Source organism: Rhopilema esculentum, chromosome 4 (genome assembly GCF_057945365.1).
Source record: "Rhopilema esculentum isolate cy_ngs chromosome 4, ASM5794536v1, whole genome shotgun sequence".
Taxonomy (NCBI): domain Eukaryota; kingdom Metazoa; phylum Cnidaria; class Scyphozoa; order Rhizostomeae; family Rhizostomatidae; genus Rhopilema; species Rhopilema esculentum.
Window position 1 is genome coordinate 91,292 of NC_142818.1, and position 17,920 is coordinate 109,211.

At 35.8% G+C, this 17,920-nt stretch overlaps 1 protein-coding gene across 1 annotated transcript in view; it reads right to left on the reverse strand.

The window, feature by feature from the left end:
- LOC135690621 (uncharacterized) overlaps positions 1-17,920 on the reverse strand; it is a 34,006-nt gene that overhangs the window by 10,363 nt on the left and 5,723 nt on the right. Inside the window, exons 2-22 of the mRNA XM_065208222.2 lie at positions 16,800-16,864; positions 15,697-16,444; positions 14,751-15,029; positions 13,988-14,297; positions 13,308-13,637; positions 12,701-12,778; positions 11,597-11,992; positions 11,034-11,262; positions 10,509-10,689; positions 9,860-10,035; positions 9,163-9,517; positions 8,411-8,749; positions 6,717-6,968; positions 4,740-4,920; positions 4,111-4,399; positions 2,649-3,288; positions 2,220-2,364; positions 1,841-2,025; positions 1,516-1,664; positions 1,147-1,261; positions 172-394 (exon numbers count right to left, since the gene is read on the reverse strand). Of these exons, the coding sequence (XP_065064294.2) occupies positions 172-394; positions 1,147-1,261; positions 1,516-1,664; positions 1,841-2,025; positions 2,220-2,364; positions 2,649-3,288; positions 4,111-4,399; positions 4,740-4,920; positions 6,717-6,968; positions 8,411-8,749; positions 9,163-9,517; positions 9,860-10,035; positions 10,509-10,689; positions 11,034-11,262; positions 11,597-11,992; positions 12,701-12,778; positions 13,308-13,637; positions 13,988-14,297; positions 14,751-15,029; positions 15,697-16,444; positions 16,800-16,864 (5,665 nt within the window). The remainder of the gene's footprint in view (positions 1-171; positions 395-1,146; positions 1,262-1,515; positions 1,665-1,840; positions 2,026-2,219; positions 2,365-2,648; positions 3,289-4,110; positions 4,400-4,739; positions 4,921-6,716; positions 6,969-8,410; positions 8,750-9,162; positions 9,518-9,859; positions 10,036-10,508; positions 10,690-11,033; positions 11,263-11,596; positions 11,993-12,700; positions 12,779-13,307; positions 13,638-13,987; positions 14,298-14,750; positions 15,030-15,696; positions 16,445-16,799; positions 16,865-17,920) is intronic.

Genomic DNA, 17,920 nt, shown 5'->3' on the forward strand with positions numbered 1-17,920 from the left:
ATTTTGTCTGTTAATTTATTAAAAACCTTTGCTCCTTGAAAAGAAAAGGCCTTTCTTCTTGCCTGCTTCGGATTGTACTTTAGGCAAAATAACATTCTTTGTATTGGCACGAGTACACTTGCTATGGTTTACTCTTGTGAAATAATTTTGAATCTGAAAGTGAAGTCATACCTTTTTTTGCATTCAAGAATTTCGTCAGCATTCAACTCAATGCGACTTTTCTCCTCCAGCACAAGCCTTTTTGTCGGATTGGATTTTTCAAAACATGGCTCTCCGCCTTCTTCTGTACATTCCCAAGCATACCTCGCAGACTGACTTGTTTCATCAGGGTCAATTGATGGTCGTCCATCGAACACAGCTTTGTCTTTACAACCAATAGTCATTTTCTTTCCACCTTGACAGAAGAAAACGAAAAAAACCAATTTAGTTAGAGCAGTGGTCGAGCTGAGATGTACCCTTTCTTGAGTACTCTCGTTTGTAAAAATCTATGCTTTGTCAAAAAATCAAGTCCTAGGAGTAATTAGTTAAAATTTTCCGAGAAAATATTTACAACTAACGTTATAAAACTTTATAATTTGCAAAGATCTGTACATTTAAGGTGCGTACGTGAATGACTCCGTTAAAGCTTGCTCTGAGTATCTATATTTCTATCTTATGTGCTTATATTATAGTTTTTCATTTTATTTTCTTAAAAATATTATGAAAGACAAAATTTCAAATTGAAATGCAAAACTTCAATAGTTGAGAGGAGAAATTTGATATCCAGTGGAATAAACCGTGTTTTTCAACAACTGTGCCTCGAGATAATGTCTTGTGTGCAGTAAAAAAATTTAAATTTTCACCTTTATGGTCTTAAAAACTGAAAAAACTAATCGCTATCCGCAAATAATGTGCCGTGCTGTGTAGTCTGGTGATCAGCTATGTAATACTTTTCCATATTACATCATTCTCTTTGTGTTTTTTATTCCTATCCAAGATACTTCGATGAGAGCGATTTTATATTGTGAATATAGGCCACAGAGTTTCATTGTTAATATTTTCTGATGGTAGGGTGGCGCACGAATTTTCAATGAAAAAATGTACCGTATATAAAAAACGGTTGTAAAACACTGGTTGAAAGGATATAGCAGTTTGACAAATCAATACCTCTTATCTTGGCTTTCAAAGGTGATCCATCAACTTCAACTTTGATTGAAGATTCACCCGTCAACACTTTGCCTGAATCCAAAGTTGCCCTTGCAACAACTTTCAATGTGTAATTCTACGGGAGAGAATTTGATTATATTTATGCAGGAACAAATTAAAAATTGTACGAACAGTATGTTAGAAATATGTCATAGTAAAATTATCGTGTTATTTCTTTAACTTGGTTAATAAACTTTTTGATTATTTAAAGCTAGTATCTTTGCAATGAAAGAAACCTGAGCAACCTGCTTTAAATCACTAAGACTTTGTGAAAAGATAATCAAAAGTCACACTCCAACTACCTTGAAATATCTACATAAAAAAGAATACCTTTCCAGGCTCAAGATCTCCCGGCTTGACCAGCAGATTTCTTCCTTCATAATTCTTTACAATTATTTGGTCTAGGCCAATAACTTCCCACAAGAAATTCATTGAAGTTGGCTTTTTTCCTGTCTGACATTGGCTAACTCTTGCGATTGCTATAGAAATTGTAAATCATTTGAAATATAAACAATTAAATGTTTATTGTCATTTGGATAGAAACGATTGGATAGAAAATACTTTTGAATTCGAATTTTTGAGTTAACATTCACGTGAAAATTTATAGAAACAAAGTTGTTCATATTTAGTTTCGTTCATAGCTTTTTCTACTTACGTTTTAAGTGGTATCTTCTCATTCCTTTTAGTTTCCTTTGCTGATCGCCTAAAATTTTCACCAACATTGTAGAATTATGGTTATCAATAGTTCTGATCTCTTTCTCCATGCAGTTTTGCTGGCCAAATACATTTCTTACGCAGAGTTTAAGGATGTATTCTTTATTCGCAATTAGCGTCTTTCCGCTAAAACAAAACATTTTGTCTTTAACTTGACATGTCTGAATTGCAATGGGGCCAATTTCTTCAGAGTGAAAATAATCAAAATCAAATTTTACCAAATTTCATCGTGCTAAAAAAGATTAATTTGTGTATATTTCAATTTTGTGATTTTTTGATCGATAATATTTCACATCAAATATATTTTTGATAGCACTTACTTTACTTTGAACCAAGATCTTCTTTGTTCTGCTTGGACCACAGTGCTTCTATTTTCCTTTTCCAGAAGTTCCCAACTATATTTCAGCTTTCCACCACCAGCTCCAGAAGATTTTATACCATTGAAAGTTGTCTTTTCGCACGTTCCTAGCAAAGAGAATGATTCGTTTTGCAAATATTTTAACCAAAAAAATGTCTTACGATGAAATAATATTTATCTGGGTATTCAATTGGACGATATATTGATTTTTATATGAATAAGTAATTTACATTTGGATCTATTTCACTATACTAAGCAAAGATTAATATTTCTTAATATCAAACTTGAAATAATATTTAATCTGATCAGCCATTTATATCTTGCATGGGATGAAAGTAACAAAGCATGAACAAGATTCCTACCAAGAACAGATGAAATTGTAATTGCGTACCGATTGACGACTGGCCACTTATTTTTGCTTGGATGTTGGTTCCCGGCAAACTGATATCCACTTTTTGCAACCTTTCGCCTTTGAGTACAGAATACTGTTCTTCCCTGAGGCACTTCAAATTTTCTCTATTGAGTGTTAACTGGACCTTGGAGCCGTTAGCTGTCGATATCAAGATTGAACCAACTGCGATGTTTATGATAATCCTCTTGTACGTCAGTTGACAGCGTGAACCGCCAAGCTTTTCGACTGTCGTATGATGGAAAAAAGACTCACAGCTTGGTCTCACGTTCCCTTTATCCCGACTTGCACCTTGACTTGCCGCAACAAAAGACGCTGGTTTATCAAGATTGATTAGCAGCCGTCTCATGCCGGTAGAGAATGCAGCCGAGATTGCCCTGGGTTGTGGGCAGCGTACGGATACGGTCGGCGACGATTTTGCAAATGGCGGTGGCCGCACAGCCGAGCTCTTCAGAACATGTAGATTGAACATCTGAGCATAACAAGATTTTCTGTTGCTGCTTATGATTATGCTGCATTGAATGGCTGATTCATTGATAAACCTTGCTTTGGTCTTGAAATCACAATACCTCTCGCACGATGCACCGCAAGCCAAACTGACAGAGTTCTGGAATCCAGATCCCTGAAACAAATTCAAAGCAAATTGTCGCAAAAAATAATTTTTTCATAAAAATCCTTTTTGTATAGTTTGCATAAGCAAACTATATAAAGAAGCTCTGTAAAAAGGTTCACTTTTTACCAAAGAAATTTTCTGTGTACTTATTAAAAAAAATGTATCCATTAGACATGAATTTAGTACACAACATTCCCTTTCTAGCGCACTCGGTAATAACGTGCTTTTGGTTTAAACGTACTTTTCTTACCCCTTTTAACAAAATGTTTGTGCTACAACTTACTTTGTCTCTTGTTTGGGTATCAAAATTGCTTTACTTATCTTCACCGTGTCACTGAGTCAGGTTAGTAAAAACATTGGGTAATATAAAGCAATTTGAACTTACTGAATCGAAAAAGAAAATTCATTTCAAATGCTTTGTAAAAAGACTTGTGGAACCTCCGTGGTTTTTTTTACGTAATTATAAACGTTTTTGGTAGTGCAGAATGAGAAAATGGCTTTAAAAGAGCAAAAATTTTAAGTCATAGTCAAGCTTTCGTCAGACAATCTTCAAAGTAAAAAGTGTCAGAATATTTATCGAAAACTCAAAATATGTATATCCAGTTGTGAATCGAAATAAAACAATCAGAAACCCATGCACATCCCTGTAAAAGTTGCCTAATAAGTGGCGCTTGATTATTAAAAACATCACTTAATGGAGTTCAAGGGTGAAAATGAGCGCCGTCTGTTGGACACAGTAGCGGTTTTTCCAGTAAATGGATTCTGTCGATTGCTAATAGACATTGATATATAGATAGTCAGTTAAAGGCATCAAAGAATCAAGCTATTTACCTTTATAACAAAAGAGCCATTTTGACAGCTGTCGATTTCTGACGGAAAAATTCCCTGCACCGAAGAAGAGCTGCTCGTCACTTTCAAAACTCCGCCATCAACGGCCATATCGCTTCCTTCGCCATCGATTTTGCATTTCATTGTGTAATCACCGACTTGTTTCACAATAGTATAGATTTGAACATGGTACTCAGAAATGACTGGATCTTCACACAAATCATCACTCTGTTGTGTCCTTTTCTGTTGTATAAAGGGTCGAGATAGTCCTTTGCCGATTTGGATGATGTCGCTGTGACGAAGGTTAGATTAGTTGTGCAAAAAATAACACGTCTTTCAATTTCATTCAAAAACTTGTAACATTTTCAATTCAACAGCTCCTTTCAAGCAACGTCTTCAACAGGTATCGTTCAAACCTTCTAGATAGCTGTACAAGGAACACTATTTTGTAAACAAAGCTTTAATTATCTTTTCAGCAAAATTAACGAATTAAGGTTAAAAATTATTTATGGATATGATAAATTTTTACCTTATTTAAGTAAAAGTACTTGCCAGCATAGACAATATTTTCAAAAGCAGTGTCTTTGATAAAGACAGTACCCACAATGGAAACGAAACTATCATTTTATTACCTCGGCGACCCTCCAGATTTCTCCAGGGTACAAGACAAGTATTGGAAGCGCGAGAATCCAACTGCTTTCATTTTGATCTCAAACATTGATTCAGAATTTACCTCCTTCTCACTAACCAATTCAAGTTTCTTTGCACACGCAGAGGTGGCATTGGCTTTGCAAACTCCACAGTGGTTGATGTCTGCAAGAGGTTTACAATCAATTAAAACGTCAACATAAGCAACAGCAACATCTCTAAATTTGCCAGCTCAGCTAATGGAAGCAACTTTTGTTGTAGAAACAAGTGCACACTATGCAATTGAATGAACTGCTGTGATCGCCTCAACCCAGAAAAAATATCTTATGCAAACTACCCATTATAAAATTGTAATTATAATGCATTGAATGGAAATCAGAAGATTCAAATCAAATATCCCAGGTATTTAAGATTTAATTGAACGAACTATTGAACGAATAATCGAGCGTATTGAAAAGATCACTAAAACTACTGATTTGAATTCATGTTGAAATTTAACTTAATGAAATGATGTTCGTGAGTAACTGTAGCATTTTTGTCAAGATTAGATGTACTATAAAAGATTTTTGCCATTATAAGGCTTCAACCAGTGACCTTCAAAAGCAGCAATGCAATTACAGTAACAGTTAATTGTGTTGGTTTTATCTCGAAGAAACTAGCACTAAAATTGCTTATTTGATAGCATGTAAGGAATTTTAGTGAATACTTTGAATGATCGTTTAATAGGCGAGGATAGCAGAAAAAGCATGGGTGAATGTTGATGAAACAAGTTTCTCCCACTTAACTTCTTGTTTATATGGGTAAAGTCTCAATATCTATTTTTTTTACACACAGGATGTTATTTTTTATGCAAAGTATTTTTTTATACATTTACTTGAATTTGAGAAAATGTAACGTTTTTAAAGCCGAAAAGTGAAGCTCTTTTAAAGAATAATGCTTATTTCTTTCTTTGAGCACCAACGCCACTAGACAGGTGAATTCTGTTTTGCAAAATATACCTATCTTATTGATATATACTCTTGTGAGTTGTTTTTTTATTCATGATAAGATCCAATTTCTATATGAGATGTAATTTTCCATAGTGTTGCTTCCTTTAAACTAGTCCAAGTACGGTCTACCCAACAGCTGTAAAGTCATTGTCATCAAAGTAGAAGCATTCTTGATTTTGGAAGCTACTGGTTTTGGCGCGTAAACTAGAAATACATATTATGTTTTCTTACATTTGCAAAGCATGAAGATTCCATAAATACACTAGTTTATGTGTTGAACAATATAATGGCAAATAGCTAGAAATTTGAATAGAGTTGTACTAGGAATAAAAAATAGATTATCAATTAACGACGTTTTGAGCAGAGCTTGTTATCAAGTGTTTATACAAAGCATGCTTTTATTTAATCTATCATTCCATCACTGACAATCTATTTGCTGAGTAGCCGAGTAAAAGACTGATTATTCTCAAATGAAAGCAGTCGATGACACCAGCCAAATAACTAAGAAATTATTGACCGAAATAATACGAATGCGGTCTTGTCCTAGACACCTTTGTTTGTAAAGATGAATAAAATACATAAAGAGCTTTTCCCACGAACGTTTTTATATTAAAAAAATTCGATTTAAGTTACACTATCGACATAATAACAGATGTAAATAAGAATGTATGCACGAATGCTGTTCTAGTAATAGACTGCAAAGAGCTTGATATCAACAATCGAAAGAGTCAACCAAGTTTGTTAGCCCCTTGTATGTATGTGTTTGGGACCCAAAATTTGAACTCATATCTGCCTTTCTAGTTATGATTTTTGGAACTTCTTTTGGGGACCTTTTGTACCCTTGGAAACATCAAAAATTTGAAAGATGCATAAGATATCATAGTCAGGACATTAAAACACAATTATTGCGTACTAATGCTTTTGATAACCCTACATTATTAATGACATTTTGATGAAATAAAAAATGTTCACCTTGGTTATGTGGTTTTCCCGTTCTTCCACCCACACAGATGCCACATTTGTTTATGCAAGCTCTGCTTCTCCCAAACACACAGTCTCCGTTGCAATCCCTTGCGTCTTTTCCTACAAACGATCTTTTTTGACATCTGCCACAAGCATCAACAACATTTTCACTTTGAGTTCCATTTGCATAGCACTTTCTTGCACAATCTCGTTTGTGAAATACTCTACCAGTGGTACCACCACTGCATCGACCACATTCATCTGTCGAAAAGGAATTTTGTTTTTAATTCTAAAATGGCTTCGAATAAACTAAACATTTTAGAACATACTTAGTCCTATTTTCTGATACAAGGAATTTCGAACAAAACAACTGAAAGAAACTCTCACTGACAAATTTGAGTGATTTTGCATGTCACCATGTTTTATTCTACTCATGTACTCATATTCCAACAATTTATAAAGCAGGTTTTTATGAAGTCATCACGGTTGCCATTTACTGTCCCATCTCCCAATACCGTTTTTTCTCTCAAAAGCGCCCTGGGTACTTTTAAAATTTTTCACTGCTTTGATGAGGCGCTTTCTAAATCTTTTTTCATTTCAAGCGGTTAGTTTGTCATGAAAAATATATTGTTTGCAAAGTCCAACAGGGAAATGTAAACGTGAAGTTACATTCATCTGAGGTTTTCTGCTTTTCCTTTTAGATTCCTGTTGCCTTGTTTTGACTTTGCACAAAACAGTTCTACTGAGTTGGTTTTTCCTTAGTTAAACTTCTTAGGTTTTTACCTTTTACGATAAATTGGAAAAAAATCATATGCTCCTTTTTAATGAATTATCGTTAACTTACACTACTTGAAACTTTTTTGACACATTTCAATTTTTGCATGAAATTCTAATGAACGTTCTAATTATTAAGGAAATTAGAGATTTATCACTATTATTTTTTAAAAATGGTGATGATGGTAGAAAAATCCAGTGATATTGGTCTTGTAAAGCCCTACTCAAAAGTTCCAACATGTCACCCAACAAATCACCTAACATACTTCGTCGATGTTGGAAATTGCTCAATCGTTGCTGTTCAAAAAATTGAACATGTCATTCAACATTGCACCCAACAGTTCATCCGAAATTGTTTCTTGCAAATTAAAAAGGGACTGAGTGAGAGTGGCATTGGAAGATCAAGTATTCCTACAACGCAGGCTCTTCATTGGCGTTTGGTGCACATTCTTTTACCCTGAATTCATTTTCTGTCTTCATTAATCCATTTTGCAAATGTACTTAATTGTAGATAGAAGCGAAACCATCCTGCGAAGTCAACAATGTTGTAATATTGAATTTGGCGTTCTTCAACCAACCGTAGGTTTCGCACGGCTAACAGTGTAGGGTATGATGGTCAAACGATCCAACGTTTTACCCATCATTCTATAACAATGGAACTGTTGGAAATCGGCCACCAACATTTTTTACCTTAATCCAGTTTGATCCAACTTCCAAAATGACCATTCTGGGTGACCAAAAATGGTTGTCAAACGTTGAGTGCAACAGTAGAGCGTTTGACAAAGGGGTTAAGGTTTTAAACAAATATTAAACCAAATTTGAAACAGTTCTTTGCTTGATTGATAATAAAAAAATTATAATTACTTCCTTCCTAGGAGCAAGGGACAACCTATTTAGGTGAATCAGAAGATTCGTGAAAATTAGATTACCCAAAACAGCACCCGATGCAGGAACACCGTCACAAGGACAATGGATGTTTGAGATTTTCTTGCTGCCACACCTTCCGCAGCCGTCTGGTTGCCTCATAGATCCTGGCACATCGTCACAGCCGTTTCTTGTCACAGACATTTGTACAGCTTGCTGGCTAAACAGTCTATTTGCATCTCCAGAGATATTGCAAGAACCGGACTCGGTATGAGACAGCGACATCCAGACACGGGCTTTGATCCATGAGCAACCCATTGCTTGTTGAATGCTCCATAACTTTGAGTAGTTGGCTGGTACAAAGCGGATCTTCATAGATGAGTTCAAGCAAAGAGCTAGTCCACCTAATAAAAAAATATCTTCATACAGAAATGAAATAATGTGTTGCATGTTACACACTAAATATAAATACATTTTTTCTTAAAATTTGTTCCTGAAAAATGGCGCAATTAGAGCATTAGTCAGGTATTTCATGGTCCTAATGGTGCGTCAGTAACTAGATATTCGTTTATGCCCGCATGGTAATAGTATTTATTTCAAATGACACAATTTTGTACTAATATACCTGTTGTTATTCATTATTCATTTATTGGAGCGATTCATTTGTTCATTCTAGGAGGCTAACGTTTCTATAGGCAAATCATTCCCATCATGCATAATCGTCTAAAAATAGAAATTCAAGAAATCGTTCTTCTAAAAACACAATATCAACTTCGGAAGGCATGACAAGTTGAAAAGTGTTGCCTTGCCAGCTTACCCTGTGCAATATTGACTCTTTCGAAGGATCTGCCCGGTAATTTGTATTCCCAGTATCCTAAATGCCCGCACTCTGACACGTGTTTAATTGCCAGTCCAACTTTGGTTCGGTCAAACCTGCCATCATTCCTTAGCAATGACTCCCCGGTCGCCTTTTTACCGCCTGCATTGCCACAACGTGTGTTTCCAGTTCTAATGATATCTTCAACTTGAAACCCAGCATTTGAAGATCTTTGCAAATCGAAGGGCAGAGAAGGAAGACAGGTGTCCACAACCGACAATTCAGGAGCGTCAGGCTGTTCTTTTACATTCACTTCAATTTTCACGATTCTGTCACCAAGTATCGGGGACGATATCTGCGATTCAGATCAAAATATTTTCCATTTATCATCAAAATATTCTACATCAGCATTTATCAAGGTTTTAATATTTTGTAAGTTAATTGAGTCATTTTTTCTCATAAATGTTTCACATTATGCTGATGTAGAAAATATAGTGGAAAATTTACAACAATTCTTGCTTTTCTCAATTATCAATTACAATAATTCTCAATCAACATTTGAAAAACTTTTGTTCTATAAGTTGCTGAACTATTGCAATATTCAAAAGGCCGAGGTCGTCGCCCCTCTAGCGCTAGAACTAGCAGTACTACAGCTTCTACGTTATAAAATGGCAAACTGGACACCGAGTCCACAAACCTTGATATCTGCTGGAGTAACAGCTCCCAAAATGCCTAAATGTAGTCTCCCGTTAAAATCCTCTCTTGGATAGAAGGCAATGCAGGTTTCCAAGCCTATAATGAAAGGTCTTTTTCTGCTACATTCTTTTGGAAATGACAGCATTCTTGATTGGCCATCTCTGTATTTCCATGTGCCTAAAAAGAAGCAAGTCAAGGATGTTCAAAACGTACCCTCTTATACAAGCTGATGGTGCAACAACAAATCACCTACATACACGAGAATTGTTAATTTTAATTAATAACATAATCATATGATAAAACATACTACATAATATCATAATATTAGCCATTCTTGTCTACTAAATACCCCCATTTGACGGCACTACCTTTATAAATGTAACATTAAGTTAAAAATGTTCAAAATGCATTGTTCCGATTCAAGTTGCAGAATTTTGAATCTTTTCACAAACATTTTCAAATAAATATAAACTGGACGAATTATGTTTTGAAAAAAATCATTGTTAATTTGCATGGAGCCAGCAAAATTTCGTGGTGTTTAAGCAGCTTATCATCGTGGTGTATATTTATGGCAATTTAGTTCCGAGGCAAAAGTAAGTCATCGTTCTACTAAAGTGGATAATCGGAGAAAAGTGAAGATAATACCATACCAAATTTCCAAGGATGTCCTTCACAGCTTACCACTGCTATGCTCATTCTTGCACTCCTTTGAGCTGCCAGTAGGGAGATATATTTTTCATAAACCTTAGAATCAAGTTTCGTTGCAATTTCTGCAGGAATAGCTTGTCTTGCTAAAGATGCATCTTTCGTAACGTTTAACTTGTCACTGATCTAAAAAAAAGCGATAATTTTGGTAATTTGTACATATATTTCAATAGTTAAATATGGGCAGATCCAAGTATACCTGATGCCCAACAATATAATGCTGTCATCCTTTTTTGACAGATGTTGAGCCAAAATTCAACTGGGCGCATGTGTTGAGAGCAGAACACTGTTTCACGACAAAAGCCTAAATGGTAACATCACGGTTACTCTTAAAAAAAGCATATTGAATCTCTTTTCTAGACCAGCAACTTAAAAGGCACGATGCATTTATCAAATAGCGCCATTAACATCTATGTTTTATCTAAAGATGCATTGCAAATTGCTGAACGAATTTTGCAGCTGCTTCCTACCTTGAAGCACGGGGGGCTCTTGGTGTCTTCGTTCATCTCCACAATTTGTCGTTTTTGTAACAAAGTAGCTTCAGCTTTGGATACTTTAGGTAAAACGACCAATGCTATCGACCCATACATTTGCTCAGCGGCCACTTCAGCAACTTGCAGGAGCCTAGGCCTTGATCCGAGAAACACTGAATATTTTATGATGCATACACCGTAGAAGTTTTCTGCAACTGGGCTGAATCTTGATAGAATGTAAAAACATCATAAATTTATTAACTTTCTTTACTTAAAATTGTTAAATATCTTTTGTTGTATTTGCAATTTTATTATTTAATCTCAAATGATAAATTGAGATGTATGCTTCAAACACGGCGTAGACTATTTTACAATATAGCAAAAAGGCATGTTTGTTTTAAGAGGATGTCCATCTTTTCCATGCTGCCAAAATTATTAGAGTTAAGAACTGATTATTCTCTTTAAGCCACTTGCTCTTGAAAGGATATGAGCACTCGCTCAAAGTTATAGGTGTCTAGAGAAAATGTCAATCGCCATTAACAACCTCAAAAATAGGTTACCTTAGCACAGCATCTAAAGGCAGCAAAACTCCCCTTATCTGGCTGTTTCCTGCTTTTATTTCTGGCATGACTACCTCTTCACCAGTTCTACTGCTGCGAGTGAGTAGCTTGAAATTGAAGGCTGATCCACAAGGCATGGATGCTACGACGACAAAGTTGCTTCTTCCTGGCAGTTTGATTTGATTCCGAAGAGGTAAATAGTCTTTCAAAGTTATAAATGGTTCATTCTGTCCACTGGATTCTGTTGATGTCGGTGGTGTTGGTCTGTGAGCCGAAGAAGGACTGGTTCTTAGTCCAGGTACTTTGGAGTTATGGTTCGAATGTGTTACGGGCTTTGTATAACTGGCTGATATAGGAGAGCCACGAGTGGGTCTGGTCACCATTGTTGGCTTTGGGCTGAGGAAAGATTGTTGTTTACATTAGATAAAAATATCTTTACTCGATAAAAATCTGAATGGCTATCTGCAAAAAATACAGACCTAAAAACGTATTAAAATTACTCATTTTTTAAGGTAGAATAAAGGGGCGTAATCAATGCTGATAGTAAGGTTAAAAATGATTAGAGTTACCCAAAGTATTTGTTGAAAATCAAACAGTTTTATACCAAATCAGTCTAATTTCTTGTTTTATTAATATTTGCTTCAATATTTGAATATTGATTCTTCAATTTCACTGGAAGGACACCCTTTAGAAGCAATATCTTTAGAAAATACATTCCACTAAGGTGAAATGATGAAAAGCTATTTGGATGCACATAAGCAATTTCCATGTGTCTTTGTTATTTGTTTTTAGCTTGAAGAACATGTATCGGGACAAACTATTAAGATCAGGAAAAATCTCTAAAATTCGGTGGTCCGGGCTAAGTCTTGGCATAGGCACTGTCCCGATAGCGACGGCTAGACGTTATGCAATTGCAATAGTAGATGGCAGACATTACCCAAATTAATTATTCTACTAATCGCAATTGTCTAAGCTTTGTATAAGTAGTAAACATACATATTTTACATATCTAAACATATTTTTAATGTACAAAATTGGAATGAAATTCAAAGACTTCAATTTCTAATGTAGAGAAAAAAGTAAGTTAACTAATTTCTTACTGACCTCGCTTTTATTGTCATGGTTATGTTGTCGTTATTCGATTCACACATTCTTTTATTCCTCATCCAATGCTTGAAAACTCTGTTTAAAAATACAAGGAAATTAAAACTAACACAGCAAAACATAAAATATGATACAATGAACACTTTAGCATTGGTTACTAAAAAAGTCATAAATATAATAATGACACTTCTTTATAATAATTTAAGTCAAAGATGTTTACGCAAAGTTTAGAGGTTTTGTTTTCAATAAATGTTAAAGGTGGGAATAGAATTTGTTTTGGAACAATTTAAAGGAAAGCCTCTAAGCTTTTGCATATTGACTAACCACAAAAGAGTACTTTATCCCCTAATCTTGGTTTGCTTTGTTACATGGAATATAAAGTAACTGTAATCATTTGCCAGTTAAAATCATGGTAAAGTAATTTTGATCTTAGCTAATACTAAGTTCTTCTGGCTGATGATACTTAAGATAATCATTTCTATGAATTCCACCACTTCGTTTTATACAAGACTGCCAATAGCATTATTTTTTCTTACAATAAGCTATTCAAAATCATGTATCATGAAAGAGTACTAATGTCAAAAACTTTATGATAACATCAAATTGCCTTGGACAAAGAAGATCTCGCATTCTGCAGAAAACCTTCTTTTCATTTGCATGACCCATTTCCAATGGAACCTCCAGCTTTGGATCAGCGTCGCATCTTTCTGCAGTTAAAACACAACCAAACTTTCTAGGGCAATATTTTTCACCGTCTTTGCATTTGAGTCTAAAAATTTTGACATCTTCTGGGCTTGGGGCTCTTCCCTTACCACCAGTAACTCTCATACATTCTTCGTCACAAGAGATATTCATAAATATTCTTGGATTGCAGCTTTCCGGGCTCCTGGTGCAGTTGCCATATACAGGACAATAGAATCCTTCACGGCATTTTGATCTAAATAAAAATAGCATTAAAGGATTAACAGAATACTAATTTAGCGATGTGAAACATTTAACACAGAATAATTCAAGTTGGCAGCAAGCAGTCTAATTCTCTTCAAAGGCCTAATTTTGCAACCAATAAGATGTTTTCCCTGCCAACTCAGCCACGTAGCATTGTTGGAATCATTGCAATATGCTACTGTTCGGGTGTTTAATTTGCTGAAGGAAATTGATGCTGTTGCACCAATTCTTAAAGGGAATTAAAAACATTGATCGCCCTCATTTTTCTCAGACAACTGGTTCCCACTCAACGTTACATAGGAAGAAAAATGCACTAATGTAGCCAAAGATTGAAACACCTACTGATCTTCAAAGGCAGATCGGTTCATCATCAACGCTAAGTGCATAGAGCTGCATCTTTCACCGATTCTTTTGCAACGCATCTCCGACCAACAAAATGTCATGTTTCTCTGAGAGCACATTCTTGCACATTTGCCAGGCATTTGTTCCTGCTCTCTATTTGGCTCCCCGCCTCGACCTTCACCCAAGACCCGCTCACGCAATGCATCAAATATCTTTTGTAAGCCTTCGGATTTCATTGAAGAGTTCACTTTTGCAACCTCTTTCCACACAAACCCAAGCATGCTGTTGTTGGCCATTGGTCTTTGCGGGCCTAGAATTCAATTTAATATTTTGTTGAATAAGTTAGCACAAAAAATATTTTGTATTGGAAGTTCCAAGGCAAATATTTCAGATACCCTGTGAAGGGATCCTATCTAATACTTGACAACTATATTAAAACTGTTGAAACAAAGCTATGGTGGATGCACCTTTTCCTACAACTTGAAAAGGTAGCTGTGATGCATCTATATGACTTTTAAATAAAATCCAGAGTGCGTTAGATTATGCCATGATAAAATTTTGAAATCACTGGGCAAGGAATCACTGCATTTTTTGTTTTGACTCCTCTTATTCAAAATAGGAGCCATCTTGCGAAGCAAGACAATTTTGAACTATATATGGATGCGATATCCGTAAGACTATTTATGCAAATATATTTCTTGAGCAATAAAAGAGTCTCTGGTTTCTACGCATATAAAGGCAAACACACGGCTGTTGGCATTACCCATGTTTGGTGTCCTTGACGCGAACGACAACGGCTCCTTGCTGGATGCGGTAGGTCTGGGGTGAGTATGTAGAAACAGGTCCATGTCTTTAATACAAGGACTCGATTCAGCCTCACACTCACGCTGAAAAGGACACCTTCGAGTGCCCGAAGGACATGGTTTTTCAGGAGCATCATGCAGGCTTACAGTTGGTTGAAGCGATGAAAGAGATGAATCCCGATTACAACGAATGTGCTGCTTTTTGCAAAAGGTAACCATTTCCTCAATCCGTTGACAAACTAAAATCGGTAAAGAGATTATCAATTTTACGCGAAACATGGACCTACAATTGTGCATAAAATAACACAATTGTCACAATTTACAATACAGAGAAAATACAGAGAAAATATTCGTTTCATCAACAGGTCATGGAGTAGAAAAGCTGCAGTGTCTTCTACATACATTTATAATTTATTGGATTGATATATCAAAGCCTTTTCTCGAACCAAGAGGTCTCGTTCCAGCAGCGATGTTTAATTTCTTCATTTCAAAATTTTCTCTCATTCTTAGGACTCTTCAAGATATAATTTTAAGTACAGATCTCCGAACAATTTCTTGCAAATATCTTTCCAAATAGATATACGAGTTTGACTTCTTAACTTATATCTCCTTTGCTCTTTTATCTCTCAAATCTAATCATATTGCTCTGTTTCACATAATTCTATAACAGAAGGATTTAAACTTGCCAAGTTCAATTATCTCGCTGTTTCCAGTCAGTCTAAATACAATTTAAACGCCTACGAAAGATTTATGCGGAAACACTTCCATTTACTGAATATCAGCTCGACAATGTGAACATTTCTATACACCTGGTAGACATTAATTTTTAAATTCTTTTTCTAAAAGACCGAGGCTTCAAGATACTTATAAATAATATAAGCAGAAAATTGTTCACTTATTTCTTACCTCCAGGACAAGGATATGATTTACTGAAATCCAAAAACATTTTGAGAAACTTCAAGTAGCTATCTGCCATCTTGGTCAAATTTTTGCTCACTAAATGTTTCAAAGCGGAAATGTTTCTCATATCAACCCTTTCTTGCAGCATAAAAGATTCTATAGATGGAAGTTTACTCTTGACTATATGTAAAATGAACTTCCTCATCATATTTTGATTTTCAGTATGAATATCTGCCGACCCTGTCTTGTCAATGTCCATTGAAGCGAGAGAAGCACGGATAGGTTTTTCAAAAGTTGCTGTAGGTCTTATGGACATGGAGGCATTCAAAGACCGTGCTCTAAAGCCGACATCTTTCATCAATAAATTCAGTAGCGAATCGGCAATTCGGAAAAAGCTTTCTTTTGCTGGTTGGTAATGACCCGGTGTTCCTGGAGGAGAGGGCTTTAGACTTGAGTAGTGGGTGCTGTGGTAAAATTCCGTAGATGTGGAGCCATCGTTTTGCTGTTGACGGATGGCACGTCCAGCATCGACTAATGCTGAAATATAGCGATAGAATTTTGCAAGAGATTCCTTTGGATCTGCTAGTTTATCTGAATGATGCAGTTGGTGATCTTTCGGTGATGGCATAGGATATGGCTTGATGTAATGGGAATGCTGTTTCCATGCTGATTGGCCTAGCAAAGAACGAGTGACTTCGATCTTTGCAACTGTACCCATCATCCTGCTGAACTGAATTGAGTTCGAAGGGCATATCTAGAAAAACAAAGTCAAGAACTGAAGAAAACTATGATTTATGAACGAGTTACCTTGAAATGTCGTCAACGTAAAACGCTATTCTGATAATAATTTATATAAATGTAAAAAACCAACATCTTCCTTGCTGTGCTTCATGAATTAGGAGCAGTGGAAATTTTTACGACAAGAGGAGAATCAAATGCAGTGACAAGTTTTCTTATATTTTTTTTATGAAGCGTCACCCAGTAGATTCTTCGATGTTCCAAGGTTTAAATAAAGTTTCTGTGCTTTCATGTAACATTTTTTTAGACGATATACAGTACCATATTCATAAAGCAACTATTCATGCAAATCAATTACAAGCAGATCATACCTGGCCATCACATGGAGGCGGTCGGTCTTTCATGAACTCATTAGCAGTCGCAACACTGAAGCAGTCTAGAAATAAACATGCAGCATGATGTAGAAATATAACAGTTAATTGTTAAATTTTGTATGAGAGGCTTAGTTACTAAGAATAATGCTTTTGGCTGCATTCACACGAGGCCGGCCGAATATATGGTCAGCCAAACGTTTGGCCTGCTTCTAAAGGCGGCCATAAATGAGGTCACTTATACGTTTCGCTTAGTCCTGTTGTGTTAGTGAACGCCTTTTTATGGCAATGTATTTGTCTTTCAACATGTAGTGTGATGCTTGTATTGTCCGGTTAATTAGCTTCCTTTTATGTATTAGTGTGTGTTGATCACGATATGAGTTAGTCTTCTGATTGAAGCATTAGAGAAAACATCAGAGAACGAGTATCTTTTGTGCCTTACTTATTCGGGGCCTAGGCCCTTTGGCCTAGCCCATCGCTCCACCAACGAGCTTGGTTATTCACTGATTCTTCACCGTCATAACAAGAACCCTGATCGTTACATTGGATACGATTAAAATGCTTCCGAATGCAACAGAGCTGCTACTAGCAGACGGGGACTATGACAGGGGCACTGAGCTCATTCCCCATCAAGCCAACACACTTGGAAGTCGTTAATCCAAAAAGACTACTTTACTCCTTCCTTTTTTCATTGCATAAATGGATGCCCTGTTGTCCTTGGCAAAGCGCTACGCTCATGGCCACTACAATTACTACATTTGACCTTCCTGTGAATCGCTGACGTAAATCTTACTTCTTGTATTCACATTCAAAGGCCAGGTCACAATCAAAATTTCCTCTTCTACTAACACAGATCAATTGTTATTTTCCAAGACAATGCTAGTTTGTGAAATAATTGCAGTGACACATTAAAAAACCACGAGCTTTTCTTCAACTGCCTTTACGGTAAGTTGTTACTTGTAACCTGTTCTTTATGACAAATCCTTATGTGTGACTTAAATATTTTTAACATATACACGTAAATTTATGTCTACATACGCTACCAAAGATTATGCTCTTTGCATTGTGAACCTATTGTGCAGTCCATACTTTTATAAAAAAGCCTTAAAAGTTTTTTTGCT